This window comes from Euprymna scolopes, chromosome 40, assembly GCF_053919585.1.
Source record: "Euprymna scolopes isolate OS-2025 chromosome 40, ASM5391958v1, whole genome shotgun sequence".
NCBI lineage: Eukaryota > Metazoa > Mollusca > Cephalopoda > Sepiida > Sepiolidae > Euprymna > Euprymna scolopes.
Window position 1 is genome coordinate 18,650,033 of NC_136521.1, and position 22,374 is coordinate 18,672,406.

At 36.6% G+C, this 22,374-nt stretch overlaps 1 protein-coding gene across 3 annotated transcripts in view; it reads right to left on the bottom strand.

Annotated features, from left to right (window-relative positions):
* Positions 1 to 22,374, bottom strand: part of LOC145265398 (radial spoke head 14 homolog) — an 81,417-nt gene that overhangs the window by 56,342 nt on the left and 2,701 nt on the right. For 2 of the 3 annotated variants that reach the window (XM_080121219.1, XM_080121221.1), the window contains exons 2-3: positions 12,751 to 12,856; positions 861 to 947 (exon numbers count right to left, since the gene is read on the bottom strand). In XM_080121219.1, coding sequence (XP_079977345.1) covers positions 861 to 947; positions 12,751 to 12,856 — 193 coding nt within the window. The remainder of the gene's footprint in view (positions 1 to 860; positions 948 to 12,750; positions 12,857 to 22,374) is intronic. The other variant, XM_080121220.1, reaches the window with a different exon arrangement.

Here is a 22,374-nt window from a genome sequence, read left to right on the forward strand (position 1 = left end):
CCAGACCAGATCCAGAACATTGTGTCAGAACATTTAAATTGCTTTACAATCAAAAGTACTTTTGTTAATTTTGTACCTTTGCTTAATGAATGAGAGAAATGTATTGTGTGTTATATCATAATTCTTTGGATAGGTCGCGTTTTATTGCATATTTAAGATTATACCAAGTATTTAATATTTATTTGTTTTTTTAATTCATGATGATTTGTTATATGAAATATAAACCTCCATAACTTTTACTATGTAGAGTAGGGGTACCACCATCAGTTTTCTAATTAGGTCTCGCAATTCCAAACAGCGTCTTTGATTGTACAGCATTTTAAAAGACTATGTTGTAACATTGATTTAAATAACAGTTAACCATTTTGATGTTAAAAAAACAGTTTTGATACATGAAAAAAAAAAAACTTTTGCATTTATTTAGTGTTTGTTATTATTGTTTTGCTTTTATGAAAAAAAAATTCCAAATTCAGGATAAAATATATCACAAATTTTCTGGTGAAAGAGATGAGGAGGAAAAGGAGATAGAGAGTGTATGGAGGGGGGGGGGCGAGAGAAAGTGAGAGGAAGAGAGAGGTAATGAGTGGAGAAAAGATATAGGGAGAGAGAAAGTAGAAAAGAGAAAATGGGGGGAAAGAAAACAGGAGAAAGAGAATGGTGAAAGGAAAGAGAATTAGAAAGAGAGAGGGGAGATAGTAAAAGAAAGAGGAAGAACGAAAGAGGGAGAATGAAAAAGAGAGAGAGGAAGAGAGGGAAATTAAAAAGAGAGAAAAAAGAAGAATTAGAAAGGAAGAGAGAGAGGAAGAATGAGAAAGAGAGGGAGAAAGTAAAAAACACCAACAAAAGAAAATGTAGCTCACAAGCGATGATATAGAGACATTCGATACTCTTTTGACGGACTGTGATATCGGAATCAAAAAGGCAAATTTTCAGAGACATGACGATTCCTGCAAAAAAAAAAAAAAAAAAAAAAAAAATCATTAAATTTTTATCATTTTTTACCCACTTTTTACTTAAAATAAAAACAATGATTTTCTGTTTCTCTTTTTCAATGTAAAATTCTTTCAAGAATTTGCAACAATTTTATCCATAATAACACATCTCACACAATCAGTGACCAATGACAAAAAAAAAAAAATGAAATTAAGATGAATTTCCCAATCTAGGGGACCTTGACTCCCCACCAATTTCCCAATGGGAAAATAGTGTTAGATTGGCTTCAATCCCGACTTGAAATCAAGCCAAATGACCAAAATATAGGATGTAACATTCTAACGATTTGACAAAAATCAGTTTTTTCTTAAAAAAATTGTTTTTTTATTCAAAGAAAAAGTGGAATTCTGTTTTTTCTGATTTACAAAAAAGCAGAATTCTACTAAAAAGTGAAAGTCTCACATCCCTGAAATGAAATATAATTTTTCTCCATATCTCCTGAACACAAGACCAGTCTAACAATAGTAAATAAGGAATCATGAGGAGAGCATGAGAATCTAATATGCAAAGTAAAGTCAATTTCTTTATCATTTCTTTGTCATTGATAGTTTTCTCCCTACAAAATCAATATTTGATTATGGTTTGTCAATTTTTCTAGTGGATTGTTGTAGCAAGGAAAAATATAATTCGATTTTATTTCTTCCTTAAAATACTTTGCCAGGTCAGAATTGTTTTCAAATGGCTGCTATACAGAGTTACTTTCCTTCCTTTTGATTGGAACAAAAAATTAATTGTATTCAAATTATACAAAGGGTTTTTAGACACAAGGTTTAGATCATTATTTTCATCAAAGTGATGCAAAACTGTTCTGTTTAATGAGTTATTTTTACTTGTTCTGGGGCAAGTATTCTTCTCATAATATATACAGTAAATTCAATCTTTTTATCATTTATTCATCATCGATTAGCAGAGAGACCCGACATTGTCCGGATTGAAATATGATCAATCTGTATAAGGTGTTCACTTTGGTCAAAATCACCTGTTCTTTCTTTTATCGGATTATTTCGATTATTGATACTTATCAAAGACATTCCAATATAAAATATATCTTAGAACACAGCCAGGCATATAAATTACCTTCGTATGAAATTTCATAAAAATCAGCCTAGCTGTTTTCGAGAACATAGGGAACAAACGCACACACACACACACACACACACACACACATGCACACACACGCACACACATGCACACACACATGCGCACACACAAAGTTCCTTTTAAATATAAATAGCTTTATCATCGATAGCTTTCCTACAAAATCAATATTTGATTCTGTCCATCAGTTTTTCTTGTGGACCGTTGTATCATGTTTAGAAGAAAAAACGTAATTTGATTTAATTTCTTCCAGAAAATATTTAGAAATTATTTTCAAATGGCCACCATTAAAAAATAAAAAAAAACAATATAACTGTGAATTCATCAATGCAGAGTAACTTACCGTTAATTGAAACAAAAAGGTAAGTATGGCTAGTAAAACTAAAATATCGATTTAAATATGTTATGCTAAGATAAGTGACTGTAAATATGTGTTGTGGTGCTTAACCTTACACATAATAATGGACTCTTCTATTGACTATAAAAACTAGGAGAATCCGACTCCCGGTGGTTATGCTCAAGTCTTGCACTCATTATGGGCAGACTAATGTATACTCAAACTCTTTATTTATTGCAATTGCTTTTTTGTTCAATATATTTTGTTGCACTAATTACCGAGTCGCGTTATTCTTCCAGGTCTTATGGGAACCCAACAATATGTTAAATAGAAAAATAGAGACAATGGATGTTAAGAAAATGATATCAGCAGAAGAAAAAACAAAGAGAAAAATTGAAAAGGAATGAGTGAAAAAGATTTAGAGTGTTGGCTTAGAATATTCAGGAATTATCTCTCTTGGACCAGATTCAAGTTGTCTCCCCTGAAACATACTTGCCAATGGAGGATACATTCTTCTACTTTCAGAAACCAAATTAAATCCTTCTTTGCATGTCCAATGTTCTCGGTGAGTCATCAAGCCAACACAAGCAGAATGAGAACAAGATGATGAAGGAAAAGAAAACCATATCGAACAGGCGTTACAGTTGGCAGGTGCCAAGGAGTGGCATATGATCCTACAGACTCACGCATTTCTTTATTGGTCTGGGGGGATTTTTTTGGGGGGGAGGCACCACTTATCAAGGCCAGAAGCCACTCCAGGATAAGGATTACTAAGTGTACTGTGGTCAATGGGACAATGTCATATTAATTATTAGTAGTGGAAATTTGGGAAATTGGATTACTTAAGGGGAAACGCTCATCAAGAACTTGTTTACATTGGACTTGAAGACAACCATATTATGGTCAGCCAGTAAGCAGGCAAATGGAAGAGAGTTCCGTTCCACAGGTGTGCAGTTCTAAGAAAGAAGCTTTGTTCATGGAATCTACGTTTAAGTTTAGGCACAGATAAAGAGTAGGGAAAATTATTGGTAGTGTTTTCAGCTAGACGAGTCTTTCTCATGTAAGTTTGGCGAGGGGGAGCATAGATTGGAGCTCAGACGAGCACTTTCCATGAAAATAACGATAAAGCAGAGACAATGATGATGCAAATAAAGTGACATTGAAAAAATTTTTTAGCATCTCCTTGAAGCATATCCAACATTTTGCGAGAAATCAACATCTCCCGTGTTGCCGGTTATAGGCTGGGGTCCCACATTGTAGGATGCATTGTGAAACCATTTATTGTGAAGGCTGCGTGTTCGATTACTAGAAGGGTAGAAGGTCATCGTTTGCAGATCGTACAGCATAATGAAAACAATCAACAATAAAGGCATGTGCTACGAGTACATTGAAGACATTAAAATGAAGCACGCCAAAGCAGGATCACATATGTACAAGGAATATTTATTTACACAGAAAGGTGACAAACCTTACAGAGTGTTTGTGTGTATATGAGTTAGCATGCATGTAGATAAATGTTCATTGCGTGTATATCTGCGTGAATGTATATGAGAGTTTGTTAAAATATACGTTGGAAGTCCATTGTGTATGTAAGAGTGTGTTAAGTTATACACAAGTATTCGATCCTACCTTGGAGAAGGAAAATGATCCTGTTGAGGCGTGTTTAAAGGTGAGTCCCTTACATGGACAATAAGAAATGTGTTGACATGTCGAAGGCAAGCGAGGGAAAGAGAAAGAGGAGAGAGGGAGAAACGGAACAGGAAATAGAGAATGCCACCTGTTGGGTAAAACAAGGATTACCAAGGGCAGGTAACTGGTGTGTATTGAAGGTGTGTGGATGTGTATATGTGCAGTTTGAGTAACACATGTTAGATTTAAAATGCATGTGCCTATACCTGTGCACTCCTGCTCCTAGCTCTGAACTCCCTTATTAACATTTGTATAATTTTAATTTTCAAGTTATAAAATGAAACATTGTATTTCCTTTTATAGAGGTCAAGCACAAATGCAAACTCCTTTGATTCAAATGAAATGTACTTACTTAAATGACCTGGCTGTTTTTTGTTTTGTTTTGTTTTTTTTGCAAGGGAGTCACCATTTATCAAGGCTTGAAGATTACTCAAGGATAAGTGTTAATGAATGTAAGGTGATAGTGTAGTAAACATTAATGGTGTAGATTGGGTAGAATTTGGATTATTTAAGGGGACAGCTCAAGAATTTGTTTACATTGGACTTGAAGGTTACCATATTGTAATCAACCAAGAAGCAGGCCAGTGGAACACTGTTCCACAGGTGGGCAGTTCCAGGAAAGAAGTTTTGTTCATAGAATCTGCATTTAGATTTAGGCACAGATAGAGAGTGGGGGAAATTATTGATAGTGGTTGTAGTTAGTTTAGTGTTTTTTTGTAAAAGTTTGGCAAGAGAGGACCACAGATTGGAGCTCAGATGAACACTTGCCATGAAAATAATGATAAAGCAGAGACAGGCTTGCAATGCCTCTTCTATGGGAAAGAGGTTGTATGAAAGAGAAAACGGCATCACCTACAAAGTTTTGAAGCCGGTTTTTACTCAATCAAGGCAAGATAAGGCATTCCAAGCATCTCCTGCCCAGATGCGGCAATAGTACTCCATTTTAGGACGTACTTGGTTCTTACACAGATAGAGTATTGCATCGGCAGTGAGATACCTTATGGTGTGGTAGAATGATCCAAACATTTTTCCAACGATCTTGGCAACAGATTTGATGCATGTATTAATTGATTAATTAAATTCAAGTATGTTTGTTACGTACTAATGTTATTATTATTATTATTATTATTAGACAAAGGTACCACTTGTGTGCGTATGTTACATGAGTTCTTATTAGTAAAGATACGAGTCTTAGTGAGAGTTTGTCTTATTACAAGTGATGTTGTATTTTAGAGAAAGAGATGTTGTTGTAAGAAAGATTGTTCGTTTATAACGATTCCTATATATTAAATGTTCATACTTTAGATGTGTTGAAGAAGGAGAAGCTCTTTGAGTGAGGAGATAGTGTTCAGACAGTCTTAGTGTAGATATGAGATGTAGAGTTCACATTGTCGATATGAGATGTTGAGACGTGTATGTAATGACATTTTATAACACAGATATATAGACATATAATACAATTTTCACTTTACCTTTTTTGGTAGAATCACAAACACAAAGACGAGCTTTATCAAAACACATGAGGGGTTTATTTCTTCACACGACCGGCAGTGGGGGCTTTGCGTCCAAAAATTCAAAGCTTCACATATTAAGTTTCAAAATGACCGTCTCGCTTCCTAGACGTTCGAATTCCAAATTCCAGACTATCGTCTGTCGTTCTCAAACTCCTTCTGAGTTTCCCACTGACTCTCTTCTAACTAACTAACTCTCACTTCCTATATTGAGAAATCCATGCATGTCCGGCCACGTGACCAAACTCACGTGTCACCAACATGTGTGACTTGCACGTTTCCGAACATTATGATTTCCCAATAACCTATTTTTTCTTTGTTATTTTCACAAAGGAATTCAACCTACATATCTAATTCATTTAACCCATATTTTATTATCCACATTCTTTTAACAATGAATAGTTTATTTATTATTTATTTCATCAGAATTAACAATTTACTAGACATTCCATTTAAACCTATTGTTGTTTAAAACTTATATCAAGGGTTCAATTTCTGCTTTCATTTTATTTTCATTTTAACTAATCTCTCTATTTTTATACTTACATGAAAAGGGGACAGCCCTTATGATGTAACATGTTGTTAACATGAACTAAAACCAATATATATATTTTTTAAAGTGCTCAATAAGTGTATAGAGTTTATAAATAAAATTATATAAACATTGTAAGGAGTTTATGCAGATCGATCAATGTTTCAATTTTGGAGTCCTAATAAGACATGGAAATGTTGAAACGTTAAACTACACATGTGCATATAATCTTCCCTAACTTCTTTGGAAAGCAAAAGGCCTCAACAAACATAATGATCAACTTGCATGGACTACCAAAATAACGCTGGGTGAAGCACACAACAGTTCACTCAATGAAGGTGCTTTACAAAAATTCATAGATAGATACATCTTCACATTAAGTATGTCTGCTCAACAAACAAATATACACATAAATACAAACATACACTTTTGCACTAAGAAAACAGACATGTAAATATACACACATACATATCTTCATACCTATTCATTTACACAACAAACATGTGTACTCAATTTCACTTATACACAAAACCAAACCTTTTCACCAGAACGTTCTCAAACTTTTGGAACATTGCAATCTTTATGAACCATTCATTTCATCGTTTTAACAAATGATTGCTATATTATTCATTTTAGAATTTTGCTTTTCTTTTGATACTGTCGTATTAACTTCAAGTTAGATGTGATAATGTCTATGTTACATTGTTGGCACTGTCTGTCTCAGGAGACAATGGAGTTCTGTGCCTCAAATTAGCTCGTTTGTAAATGATTGTGCATGCCTATCCTGGACTGACAGGTTCTGTTGCAGTTGCCACAGATGGTTATGAGAGTTCTGTTGCAGCCTTTTGCCATCTGTATTCTTTCTTCTCTCTCTCTTGCTACTCCTGGTTTCCCCTCTCCTCTTACAGTGGTCATTATCATGTCTTCTTTGCAGACATCATTGCCTTAAAAAATATCCTTGTTGTTTTTGGATGAACATGCTCAGGAAGTCTGCCTGATTAAGGACGATCTTATACAACCTTAAGAGTATTTATATTACAATAATCAGAAGTAATCATATTATTTGGATTCTTCAAACTACTGTTCTCAGCTTGAGTGTTATGTAACCTCTGACCTTCTTCAAGTGTATCTTGTCGAATTTGGGAATCTGCATGGAATTTCGAATAGAACCTTTTATTTAATACATGGCATTAGCATGCTCTCGTTTTTTTTTCAGCTACGACTGAGTAAAAATCCTAAGTAATTTGTAATTGTAATTTTGATCGCATGCACTGAGAATTCAACCTTCAAAAGAATGTAACTTACAACTGTATTTCACCAAGTACTCTAACCACTGCACCTTATAGACAATTCTAGTATAAATTTTGGAAGCCTTAAGCCTATTTTGTTTCTAAATGTAAATTTTTTTTTTTCTGGCATTATATTGTCATATGTTTTTTTTTCTAAGCAAAAATTTACGTTTTTTCTGACGAGTTTATGTACAAAAAAATTCAGTATATTGAAACTAAAGGCAAATGCTTTATTCACACAAACACCAATCAAACGAAAATATTTTGCCTTTTTAATTTTATTAAACTGTATTTATGAGTTCAGTGTACAGATACAAAATTAAAAATATGTTTTACCTTTCTGCACAGACTTCCTTCCTAACCAACAACATTGGTATAGGTGGAAGAAAATCTGACAATGTAGCAGCAGCAGCAGCAGCAGCAGCAGCACATACTCACGGTTTAAGATTTTGAATATGTTTGTTTTATAACATCATTGCTGATTGGTTGTAACAATCAACTTCCTTTCTGGCTTGTCTAATCAAAGACCATCATGTAGGCGAGTTGACCATGTGACTGAGTTTATAAAAGGTTAAACCCACTGCAATTTCCTCTCGTTCTTCCTGGCTCTGGTTGACAGCACTCTGCTGGGATGCAACTTCACTCTGGTCGACAAAAAGACAACCAAGCTAACATGGCTAGCTCCATACATGGACTTCAATGTGGTACACACATGGACTTCAGGACCCTCTAACCTTTTGTGCTTGTCCATACATGAAGTCATGCTCCTACTACTAACTCTTAACATGCATTCATGAACTCTCTTTCGACAGGTCTTTAGGCCAAGATCAAAATGTAGTATCTGTTCTTCAGATGCTACACTTCAATTTCTTGTTCTCTCTCAGTGGAGAAGCAATCCTTCATGACTGAGACAATTTTTATGTTTGTTCCTTTTCTCCACATTAAAAAACGACCCTGGTGTCTAACTTTGTCCCGTGGGGAGGCATTGTAAATAGGTACATCTCTACTAGTGATAGGACAATTCCAATATTTTTCCAGATTCCGATACAATTACTGATTCCATACTAAATTTCTGATTTTGATACAATAAAGATAAAGAATTGGAATCAGTAATGATTCCAGTTCTTTATAAATCTCTAAATATTTAACTATAAAATGGTAATGTTGTCTCGATTACTGTAAAAACACATCTTAAATGTGCATATATTTTCTCTAGGTGCAGGCAAAAATGGTGGGGGGGGGGGCTAGTTTTGAAAGCTGATTTATCATAATTTTTTTGTAGGTTTCCGAATACTTTTTAATTGTATTTGAAAGATTAGAGACTAAATTTAATTTCCTAAAGGAAAAAAAATATTTGTACAGGTGAAAAAAAAAAAAGTTATGAAAAATGTTTTCACGACGAACTAACCAATTCAGCTAAATTTTGGAGTTAAAGAAATTCATTGTAAAAATTCTTTAAAAGATAAATATTAGTTTTCTGGGTCTATTCCAAAGATAATTAGTAAAGTCCTAAGATACTGAATTAAAGAAAAAAAAATAAACACCTTGTTTGTGCAAAAAAAAAAAAACTTAATTAGCCCTCAAAAAGCAAGTAATTTACCGTTCGCCAAAAACACAACAAACTAAAAAATTGTAAACACGATTATAAGGAGGCCCAAAATTTCAGCCAATCGAAACTATGTTTCAAAATATAGTCATATTAAAAGGAGGTAGGGGTGTCAGATTTCTTCCCTCCCCCAGACGTGCATCCATACATTCCTATTCTGAACGTTTGTATCAATTTTTATAATTTTTTAATTTAATTATTTTTTATGTTCCTGTTTTTAAATTAATTTTTTTTTATTATTGTTCAAGATAATATAAAAATTATGTTAAGCCAAAAGTTTTATTCTTGCGAGCAAGAAAATTATTAAAATCTTGCATATAAAAATTATGTGAAATCTGTAATTAAAAAAAAAAAAAAAGTAGAAATATTTTTTTGTGTGAAAATATTGAATAAACAATGCTTAATTCAATGGTAATATCGGTAGTTCGAGAAATTCATTTTTCTTTGAGTTATATCGAATTCATTAATACAGACTTTAGGGACTTTTTTTGTAATGTTCCTGTAAAAATTATTTTTTTTTTTTATTGTTACAAATTACGATGCTTTATTTATATAAAAAAAGCAAAAATAAATTCTTGCATTTTTTTATTTACTACTGAAAATTAAAACTTTAGTAAAGGTATTTTTTGTTTAAACAAAATAATACATTTCCTCTCAGATTTAAATAAAAATAATTAGTTCATTATATTCCATGATCATTATTTGATAAATCCTGAAAATTTCATTAAAATTGGTTAATTTCATGATTTTTGGTGAATTTTTAAGTAAAGGGAGGGATCAAAACATTTTGAGCATCAGCATTCATTTTGCCCGTACCTAATTTTCTCAAACGTAAAAACACACATTTGAGTTCGATAGGGGTGGGGGTGAACTATTGATCTTAGTTAGTCTGGAAGTTTAAAATCAATAAATATTTATTATTTTATTATTACTCTAAGCAGTGGAAGATTTTGCTTTAAACAAAATCAAATAAAGATGATTTAAATAATTGTTTTTAGCATCGGAAAATTAAAACAAATTTTTCCTCGATTCTGATACCCTCCAAAAGTTCTGATTTTTCCGATTCTGGATTCTCATTCCGATTAATCTCCCCAACACTAATCTCCACACAGGAACTCTTCTCAATACTAATTCTTTTTCATACAAGTCAAACTAACAAAGATAAACAATAAGGTTCTGATTAAATGTTAAAATCAGACTCTTGTCTTTCTATTCTACAACAGTGTCCAAGTGAAGAAAGGAGATATCTTTGGGATGTCGAAAGTCTGTCAGGAGTTATCTTCTGACAAAGATAGTCAATGCTTGAATCTTCAGTGGTCAAGAACAGAAGAGAGAGAAAAAAAAGAGGACGTCTTACCTCATTGTTTTCAGGGTTCTCACTGCAAATGGACCATGATTCCCAGAAAGGTTGAAATAGTTCTTCAGGGGACAGATGAAATATATACACCCTGCAAGTGCAATGTGATTGTAACCAAATCGCTTAGCAGGGGCATTTCTTCAGTAGATCTATTAGCAAATCATGTTTCAGTTTATGAAATAATTTTGAAAATAACATTTTCTTTGTTGGTTTATAAATTCACACAACATTCTGCATTATCCTATGTCTTTTCACCATTGCTAGTAATTACGTTTATATTATAGATATATACTGATATTCATTACTTATGCTTTATTTTTGCGTTTGAGTTTAGATTTTTGTTTTGCGTGTAAATGAACTCTCTGATGTGTGTGTAAATGAACTCTCTGATGATACCTGAATCATTTTGTTTCTGCTGTGGATGGGACATCCTGTTGGATGCCAGACGTTCATCCACTGTTTCAGAAACCTCAACTGACAGATTTTTTTTAAGATTCTCACCATGCAATTGTTTGTATTTCTCTTGCGCTTGGTTCACAGAGTATATTTGCCAGGTAATTTTGGAAATGCATTTTCATCTTCAAATGAAGATATTTACACACTCCATTGAGCCGCATTGTACAGTAGCCTTTCCCTAACAGAACTTTACAACAGGATATAAGTAACTCACCTTCTCTACTTCTGTATGGCAGAATCTGCACTTGTCATTGCTAGTTCCACTCATCTCCTTAAAAACATCACTCACAAAGCCATGATTGTGGGCAGCCATTATAATCTTTCATAATCATAGTGAAGCGATCCTATTTTCAGCTGGTCTATAACGTCTTCTTTATCCATATATTCCTGGGATAGTTCATCCAGAAAATACTTGACACGCTGTTGGTTGGTCCATTCTTCCAATTTTTGCAATGAAATGTCTTGATGTAGTTTTGGCAACTCTTGTGACTTTTATTCAGCATTGCCAAATATTTAACCAAGAAATATTAATTTCTCCTTAATTCAGTTATACAAAAATATATACTATGAACTATGATGAAAATAAAACGAGAATAATTTTGTTTTTATCGAAGGTGTTCTGTGAGACATGTAATTTATTTTTAAGGTTTACACAAGGTTGAAAAACATTGATACAAGATAAGTGCGCTCCAGTAATAAAAAGAGGTCTCCTTTTCATAAATGCTTGTCAATGAATTCACACTGAACAAACAACCATTACAGCTTAATTTATTACACGTAATTTAATTTTTGCTCACAGAATTTCAAGAAAGACAACTAAGACTACCTTCAGGAGTACAAAGGGAGATAACTATAATTACCGTCAAGTAAACAGGAGGAGACAACTGAATGAGTCAGTAGTGATTATCATGAAAACGGTGCACACAAACACAAAAAGAGTTTACATTTTTATATTTTGTTTTTTTTTTGCCGAATATTGTGGAAAAACAAAGCAAAAAAAAAAAAAAACATAAATTCTAAAAAATATAAAAACATGAACTTAAAATTCTACTATTCCCCCCTCAAATAAGAGAAAAAGCAAATTTCAAACTTTGAAAAAAAAAAAAAAAAATTGTGTAAATACAAATAAAAGAGACGCGTAAAATTCGCAATAGTTTTGGTGTAGTTAACAAGAAAATTTGAGGTGGAAGAAAATAAAAATTAACAATTAAAATCTTTTACCAACCACAAGAAAATTCATTATTTTGCATATTTTATATATTTTTAATTTTTTTTGGAACTTCAAACAATTGTTCTTTTTCAGATTTTGTAACTCAGCCTAGAAAGCCTATGTAATTAGAAATTGAAGATAATGCCCTTTAAAGAAATATATATTGATGGACTCTCCCATCGATTTTTTTTTCGGCGTACAAGGTTCCACCACAACAACTAATTTGCTCGGAAATCTACACAAATGATTTGTTTATAGTAGTGAATATATATATATATATGAGATCAGATATTTATTTCAAAAACAATAATTTGATAAAAAATAAAAAAAACAATAGATAATGACCAAACAAGAATTTGTTAACATTGAACTTGAAAATGACTACATTGTAGTCAGCTGGGAACCAGCTTCGTGATATTGTGTTCCACATCAATATTCTTCACTGCTTTATTAACTCAACGTTTGAGAGGAGAAGCTTTAATGAACACTTGAAGATGTCTATGTATTTCATAAAGAAATCAAGTGCTAGACCAGGAAAGATTTTTGAGGACTGAGCAAAAAAAAACAAAGAAAAAACTGTACAAAAAATATATGGAAGCATTAGGTTTAGGGTTAGGGTAAAGGTTAGTGGATGGATCAGAGAAAGAAAAAAGTTTTGGGCTTGTGTTTTACCCTCGCGTATTGATGCATCCACAAATTCTGGATCATGAAGAATATCAGACAAAGCCATGATCGCTCGTTGGCGTGTCTTCAAATGGTCAGAATTCAATTCTCGATTCTTTAAAAAAGAAAAGAAAGAAAAATGATTAGTATTATTTGGATTAAGGACATGCATCGAGAGTAATGAGATGAGAGTGATATGATGGATGATGATGGGTGATAAAAACAATATAATAATAGGAGTCTGAAAAACAATATTTGATACCGAAGCAGAAACTTGCAATGAAGCAAGCAACCAAAATTGTTGTTTGGAAGAAACAGTTTACCTTGCACACATGCATATAATCAAGTTCATCAGATGTTTTAACTTGTGCAGTATTTCATTCCAGTCTCCAGATAATGTTGGGTTATCAGGAGGGAATATGCACTATTTCAGAGTTTATCATTTTCTGTGTTTTTTCTACTGGGGTAATCCATTATGGTATACAGATAATGTCAGGTCATCAGGAGAGAATATACACCGTTTCAAGGCCTACCTCCTCATGGATTTTTCACGTATTACCTCTCCCCTTACATCTGCTGACTTCAGAGGAAGATTAAATCTGGACAGTATAGAAAAATGTGTATAGAACAGGAGACTTTGAAAAAAATTAATAAGAGATCTTTGGTTAGTAGATGTAGGTTGAGGTAGCAAGGTTAGTTTTTTTTTTTTTTTTTTTTTTTTTTTTTTACATAGGCATCACCACTTATCAAGGCCAAGAGACCACTCAAGGATAAGGGTTAAAGAGTGTATAGTAGACATTGGACAATATAGTAATCATTAGTAATGAAAATTTGGTAAATTTGATAACTTATATAGAACGGCTCATTAAGAACTTATTTACGTTAGACTTGAACACAACCATATTGTAGTCAGCCAAAAAGCAGGAAAACGGAAGACAATTCCACAGGCGTGCAGTTCTAAGAAAGAAGCTTTGTTCATAGAATCTACGTTTAGGTTTAGGCACAGATAAAGAGTGGGGGGGAATTATTGATAGTGCGTACAGCTAGACGAGTGTTTCTTGTGAAAGTTTGGCGAGGGGGAACCATAGATTGAAGCTCAGTTGAACACCTTCCATGAAAATAACGATACATCAGAGACAAACTCGCAACATCTCTTCTGTGAGATAGAGGTTGCAAGGAAGAGAAAAGGACATCTCCTACGAGGCTACGAAGTCTATTTTGAACTCTATCAAGGCAGGACAAGTCCTTTCTAGCAGCTCCTGTCCAGATGTGGCAACAATATTCCATCCTTGGACGTACCTGGCTCTTATATAGATAGAGAATAGCATCAGCAGTGAGATATTTACCGGATCGATAGAAAGATCCCACCATTTTTCCAGCGGCCTTGGAAACAGATTTGATGTACGTGTTCCATTTAAGATCAGGAGTAAAGGTCAAGCCGAGAAGCTTGTCAAAACTTGAGGCCTCCTGAAGACGAGAGCCATTCATTTCAATTGATGCCAGATGTGGATTAGAATGTTGATGATGTAAAGAGAGAAGCTTGGTTTTAGATGCATTAAAAGTAACCAGCCACTCCTTTCCCCATTGTACTACGTGCTCACGATCAGAGGAGAGAGAATTGGAGAGAACTTGGTCGTTTACTGTCTTAGATGTGCTACCATAAATGGTAGTGTCGTCAGCATAAATGTCTACAAATGATGTAAGGATGTGATTTGGAAGATCATTAATGTAGATCAGGAAAAGAGTTGGGCCCAGGATGGACCCCTGAGGGACACCGGCATTAATACTGTGAGCTTCTGATTTTTGCCCCTCAACTACTACTCTTATGAACCTATCAGAAAGAAATGATTTAATAATTGAGAAGACATTTTCAGCTATACCATAGCTAGAGATCTTATGAAGTAAACCTTTATGCCATACCCTATCAAAGGCCTTAGATATGTCAAGAGCAATTGCCCTAGAAATGTGGCCTCCGTCGAGAGATTTGCTAATCCTATGAGATATAACTGTAAGCACATCTGCTGTAGATTTAGCAGAACGGAAACCATATTGAGTGTCACTAAGAAGGTTATTTTTGTTGAGATGGTTGATTACTTCTGTATTTAACACAGATTCCAACAACTTACTCATGACGCACAGGAGACTTATTGGCCTGTACTGAGAAGGGGATGAGCGATCACCTGAATTCTTAAATACAGGGTATACTGATGAAATTTTCCAGGGAGATGGGAAACTATTCTCCTTAAGACAACGTTTACACAGTTTTGTAAGTATAGCGCTAGTTCAGGTTGAAGTTTTTTTAGTACTATAATTGGAATACCGTCAGGGCCAGTTGCTTTACTGGAATCAAGGTTTTTTAATAGCTTGGCAACATCACATACAGATATACATATATCACATAGCGTGTTTTCTGATACAGGAGGAAATATTGGGGGTTGGCGGCCTTGGTCGCAAAGGGTAGAATTAGCTGCAAAGTTCTTGACAAAGAGTTTGGCTTTGTCTGATGCTGACGAGATTACCTCAGGCCCATTGATAATAGTTGGGATGGAGCACACGCTTCTGTTCAGGATTCTGTTTGCTATTTGCCAAAACTGGTGGGAACCAAGCCGCTGCTCAACTACTTTGGACTTAACAGATTGAGCATACAACTCTCTTGCTTTCTTTATTACTTTCTTACAATGGTTGCTGGCAGTCCTGAAAGCGGCTTTAGTTTCCATACATCTATTATGTTGGAAGCAGTGGAAAAAGTGATTTCTGTGTGCAATGGCAGCAGCACATTCTGGAGAGAACCATGGCTGGCTGTTAGGTTTTTGCTGAAACTTTTTCGAGGGTATGAAACGGTCAATACCTACAATTAACCATTCTGTCAGATCTAATACTATAGAGGACACATCCTTTTTAAACATGGAATGCAGAGGTAGATCAGATATAAATGTACGGAAGCTATCCCAGTCAGCCTTAGTGTATCGATATACTGTACGATGGAGAGGTACGTCTGGGGACATATTACATTTCATTTTTATCTTAATTGATACAACAGAGTGGTCGGAAGATCCAAGAGGTGACAGAACAGAAACTGAACATAGTTCAGGGCAAGTTGTGAGAAAAAGGTCTAGTAGGCTCGCATACTGGCTGTCATTGTCGGGCACACGGGTGGGTTCCTGAACAATCTGAGTGAGGTCATAGGCAATGGAGAAATCATGACAGAACCTCCCCTCATCATCGGTCTTGTTTGAGTGGGTCAACCATTCGACGTTGTGAACATTGAAGTCTCCACATACGTGAATGTGAGCTGAAGGATAAGCAGATAGGACTTGGTCAATTTTCTCAGATATGCTTTGAAAGATAGTAACTCCGCTGTTGTGGGGGCGATAGAGAGTAAATATAAATGCAGTAGTGTGAGCTAAAGCAACCCGGAAGCACATATAGGGTAAGTTAGGATCTTCCCTGGAGATGTCCCTACCACATGGAAAGCTATCTTTAATATAGGCACATATTCCATGCCCATGGCGATCTTGGGAGTCAGATTTAGAAGTTAAGTTCTTTAATTGCGAACTCTTCTAGGGAAATAGCCTGTCCAATGCCAGTTTCACTTAAAGCTAAGAAAAGCATCAGGTGAGGGACTGATAATAATGGACTTGTAGTAGTAATATTACAAACAAAAATAGCAACTAATGATGTCTTAAATACTTGACTTCTAAGCTGTGCACTGATAGGAATGAAGATGTAATTTTGATTCTGACTTGTTCAATCAGAAACAATCTCTCATGTGAGCACAACACTCATGGAAACATGCATCTAAGGGTGACGTGTGCATATTGTAAAAAGTCATGGACACTCGAGCTCAAAACCCGACTGATAGGAAACGCAAAGGTGACATATGCAAATTAAGACACGGTCATATTTTGACATATAAAAAGCTGGTATTTCGTTCATTGGCGAGAATGGTTTTTTGTTGACTCAGAGTCATTTGAACGTACGGTGAATTCGCATGTCAGTGGGAAGAAAGAAAGACAAATTATCTATGAATGTCCAATCATGAAAAGAAAAGGAGTGCTGTTTTTGTGCATGTTGAGAACGTTGCAAGCTGAAGAAAGACTCTTTATGTTTTTTTTTTGCATGAACATTTAATGGTATTCAGGAGTTCAAAGGAAAACTTTAACACTTGAAGCTACTTCGGCCATTATCATGGCGAAGCAGCAACATGGCAAAGCCATTTACCGGCAAGGGAGACGTAGTGGCATGGTTGAAGAAATTAGGGTTGGTAGTGAGACTTCAAAAGATAGATGATGTGGCAAGCCTACTGCCATTGTATCCTGGAGGAAGATGCATTCGCCCTCTACTTAGAGATGAGAGAGATTGACCAACCAAACGTCAAGCAGATAGAGACTCATTCATGGATGGTGCACTTACAGCCCATAGGAAGTTAACCATGGTGAAATGGGTTGGCAAGCAGCTGGACGTTTATGTGAACAATATCAGACGGTGGGTTGGATTGGCTGATTTCAAAGGAGTCGGACTAGAAAAACTTGCCACACTGGTTTTTGTCACAGGCTTCCCTGATACCATCTACATTAATGATCTTCCAAATCACATCCTTAGATCATTTCTAGACATTTATGCTCTATATCTATGGCAGCTCATCAAAGGTCGTAAATGACCAAGTTCTCTCTGATGCTCTCTCCTCTGCTCTTGAGCATACGGTACAATGAGGAAAGAAGTGGCTGGTTACTTTTAATGCATCTAAAACCAAGCTTCTATCTTTATATCATCAATACTCTGATCCACATCTGGCATCAATTGAAATGAATAGCGCTCGTATTGGGGAGTTTGACAAGTTTCTGAGCTTGACCTTTACTCCTGATCTGAAATGGAACACGTACATCAAATCCGTTGCCAAGGTCACAGGAAAAATGGTGAGATCCTTCAATTAATCCTGTAAATATCTCACTGCTGATGCAATTCTCGACCTATATAAGAGCCAGGTATGTCTAAGGATGGCATATTGCTGCCACATTTATCCTGCCTTTACAGAGTTCAAAATAGACTCTGTAGCCTTTTCTCTTCCCTGCAACCTCTTTTTCACAGAAGACATGTTGTGAGCCTGTCTCTGTTTTATCGTTATTGTCATGGCAAGTGCTCGTCTGAGCTCCAATCTATGATCCCTCCTCACCAAACTTTCATGAGAAACACTCGTCTAGCTAAATACACTATTAATAATTTTCCCCACTCTTTGTCCGTGCCTAAACCTAAATGTAGATTCCATGAACAAAGCTTCTTTCTTAGAACTGCACACCTGTGGAACTGTCTTCCGTTTGCCTGCTTTCCAGCTGATTACAATATAGTTATCCTGATGTCCAATGTAAACAAGTTCTTGATGAGCCGTTCCCCTTAAGTAATCCAATTTACCAAATTTACACTACTAATAATTCTTATGATATTGTCCCATTGACTACTGTACACTCTTTAACACTTATCCTTGAGTGGCCTCTGGGCCTTGATGAGTGGTGATTCCTATGTAAAAATAAAATGGCATTTTCATCAAACTCCAGCAAGCCCCAAAAATTGAGACCCTAACCATGGGAGACCTAATAGCAAGAACAAGGGTGCTGACGTCAACCAGGGATCAAAGCCATCATGTTGTTGCAGCTGTGAGTCCATCTAACGTTAAATTTGCTGTTCCTATCGGGAATAGCACTGGTGCAGGAGTAAACTGCTACAGATGCAGCTGCAAGGGTTACATAGCAAGAGATTGCTGAAGACGTGAAATCCATTGCTACCAATGCAGCAAGGTTAGACACTGGGTCTAGCACTGTTCAGGAAACGAACAAAGGATGAGGTATCAGCGCCAGCCTACTTCCCCACCAAGATGTAAATGCAGCGCTCCCAGAAATTGTCATCTACGTTGATGGAATGCGATGTTCAGCATTAATGCTCACATACTATAATAGATGCGAATCGATGTCAATCTTAGAAGACAGCAAAATGGACATCCTGACTATTGGAGGCTCGTACCACACATACTGTGGAAGAGGAGTAGTCACTATTTTAACAAACAACAACGACTATGTTAGGATCACTGCTCTAGTGGTGCATGATAAACTACTGGGATTTGATCTGTTGTTGGGGATCGATGCTATATGTTGGACCTGCAGTCTAGATTGGCATCAGGAAAATCTCCACGTGTGCAGCTATCTCCATCAGTGAACCAGACTTTACTGCTATGTTTGATCATCAGAAACAATCATGGGATGGAAATGGCAGATAACCGCCCATCTAAAGGACTATGAATATCGAGTGGCTGCAGAACATCGACCAGATTATGATCAAGAACTTTGGGCATAGATGAACAAGGGTTGGCTTGTGCCATACCCGGAAGAAAGACTTCCAAGGGAATCATTCTGTTGATGGCCGTGATGCAGCAGAATAAGGCCAGAGAGAAATAAAAGAATATCTATATATAAAAAACACACAGCATCTTGATCTCCCTTTTAAAATGTCTATGTTTACACAGAATGGAATACTGCTGCCATATCTGGGCAGGAGCTGCTAAAAACAGCCTATCCTGCCTTGACAGAGTACAAAATAGACTTCATGGCTTAGTGGGGGATGCCCTTTTCTCTACCTTGCAACCTCTCTCCCACAGAAGAGACATTGCGAGCCTATCCTTGTTTTATCGTTATTTCCATGGCAGGTGCTCGTCTGAACTCCAATCTCTGGTCCCCCCCCTCACCAATCTTTCACAAAAAACACCCGCCTAGCTGAATCCACTGTGAAAAATTTTCCCCACTCTTTATCTGTGCCTAAATCAAAACGTAGATTCCATGAACAAAGCTTCTTTCTTAGAACTGCACGCCTGTGGAACTGTGTTCCGTCTGCCTGCTTCCCACCTGACTACAACCTGGATGTCTTCAAGTCCAACGTTAACAAATTCCTAATGAACCGCCCCCTTAAGTAAACACTTCATTAAATCTCCACACTAACGTACTGTACTTGCAATAACCCTTATCCCTGAGTGGCTTTCGGGCCTTGATAAGTGGTGACCACTGTGTAAAAAAAAAAAAAAGAAAAAAGAATCTTTCTCCCCAAAAACTTAACAATCATGTAGATAAATTCAAGGTGAATGCAGATGTTTGCACTGCTAAGATGTATGAGTGGCGCTAAAAGGGGCAAACACTTGACCTCCGAAGAACATATCTCCAAATACGAGTCTATGAAACACTGTGGCCATACCAGATGGTAGAGGTCGACGGAAATAGATACTGACTGACATGTTTGAGGTTTGGCTTGAACATGGCTCCCCTCATTATGAAGGCTATTATTAGCAGTGTGCTAGCGCAGGAGGAAGTTGTGGACCATGTGACATCGGCTTATATCAATGATATCTTTGTTGATAAAGACGTTGTGCCCACATCTAGAGTTTGGAAACATTTACTTTGATTCGGGCTAAAATTCAAGGACCCGAAACAGCTTAGGGATGGCATCCACATACTGAGACTGACAGTCTTAAGAGAGCATAGTGTCCTGCACTGGAAACAAGCGAACACAATCCCAGAAATTCTCAATGCACCTTTCAGTATGTGGAGTAATAAAGAGAAGAGTCTGTTCAATAACAAACGGCTGGAATGACAAGATGACAGACTCCCTACTCCAGCATATGAGACAGTGGATGCAGTAAAGCAGAATGATCCAGCTTGTGGGGACTGGTGTGTGGACAGCTGGGAACTGAATGTATGGCTCGATGTTAGCGCACTAGCAACTGGAGAGCCATTGGAAACTGTAGTGAAGGACGCTTGTTGGCTGTAACCTGAGAATGATGCACAGCAGGGCAGAGCGGTAGCTCTAGATATATCTAAGGCTTTTGACAGGGTATGGCATGAGGGTCTCCTCAGGAAGATTAGATCATACGGTATCACTGGTAGAATACTTAACATAATTAAATCCTTCTTAGATAAGAGAAAAATCCAGGTTGTCCTCAACGGTCGTACATCTAAACAATATGATATAAATGCGGGAGTGCCCCAGGGATCTATCCTTGGACCTCTACTGTTCCTGATATTCAAAAATGACCTCCCCGACAAAATTGCCTCTGAGATGGGTATATATGCTGATGACACCACACTCTATAGCAGGCATGACAGGAAAACAAATGAACATATATCTACGTTCAATGCCGCCAAGACTAAACTGGTTTTATTCAATAATTACAAGAAACCTTCTCTACCACCTATAGCAATGGCCAACGACTCTTTATCTGAGAGTACGTCTTTCAAGCTCCTTGGCCTAACGTTCACAGGAAACATGAGTTGGAACAATTACATCGAGGGCATTGCCAGGGCCGCTGCAAGGAAGGTGGGCTCTCTCTACCGTGCTAGAAAACTACTAACACCCGAAAGTATCCTGTACCTCTATAAGGCAACCATTCGCCCATGTATGGAGTATTGCTGTCATATTTGGGCTGGTGCATTGGCTACTAGTCTCTCGCTCCTTGACAGGGTTCAAAAGAGAATCGCAAATCTGATAGGCCCTAAACTGGCATCTAAGCTTCAGCCTCTGTCCCATCGCCGAAACGTTGCATCCCTCTGCCTGTTCTATAAGTATTTTAATGGTGAATGCTCTGATGAACTGCAAGCACTTGTGCCCCCACGACGTGAACACCCTCGACAGACCCGACAAGCTGCAAAATCCCACCCCCACACTGTAGAGATCTCTAGATGTAAAAGATCTTTCTACTCCGGTAGTTTCTTCCCCAGAACCGCTAGACTTTGGAATTCCATTCCAGGTCACTGCTTCCCCAACTGTACTGACATGCAGAAGTTCAAGTACAACGTGAACCAACATCTTGCTGCCCAAATCCCTACATAGTACCCCAGTAGTTGTTTCCCCTGATAGTAGCCCCCTACACCAAAGTGGCAATGTGCCTTGTTTGGGGTGAAAATGTAATAAAAAAAAAAAATTAAAAAAAAAAAAGCTGAATTGGATGCTGTGTTAAGGAGAATTAACTTGCTGCTCTAGTGGCAGACCAATGTGTTGCACATAAAGATCAACTCTGCATGTGTACACAACTGGGTGTCAGACGCTTTCAGTGAGAAAGCACGAGTTCACACCAAGACTGTCAGTAAGATACTCATTAGAAGATGACTGAATGCCCTCAAAACATTGGTGAAGGAATATGGGCTCTCAATAGATGTGACATTGGTTAAATCAATTCACAACATGGCCGATCAATTGATGTGCGTACCACTACGATGGTTCAATGCCATGAAGAAGGATGTGGGACCTGAGCCACAGATCAGTGCAGTGCATATCACTGAGCTGGACGTGCCTCGGATCATGTCCATTCACAGAAATAGTGGACATCCAGAAGTGTGACACATTGCTTATTTCACCCGAACAGTTAGTCCTGCAATGACAAAAGAGCAGTCAGATTGTGTGGAATGCCAATCTACAGCTTCAGCACCAGTTCACTGGAGAAAGGAAAACTGGAGGTCAGCAACAATTGGCAACAGTTGAGAATTACACATTACACATTATGATGTTTACCATTTCCTAACTATTATGGATTGTGGCCAGTCATGATTTTCAGTGTGGAGGCAATTGGCATAGCAAGACTCAGCAACTATAATTCGCCAA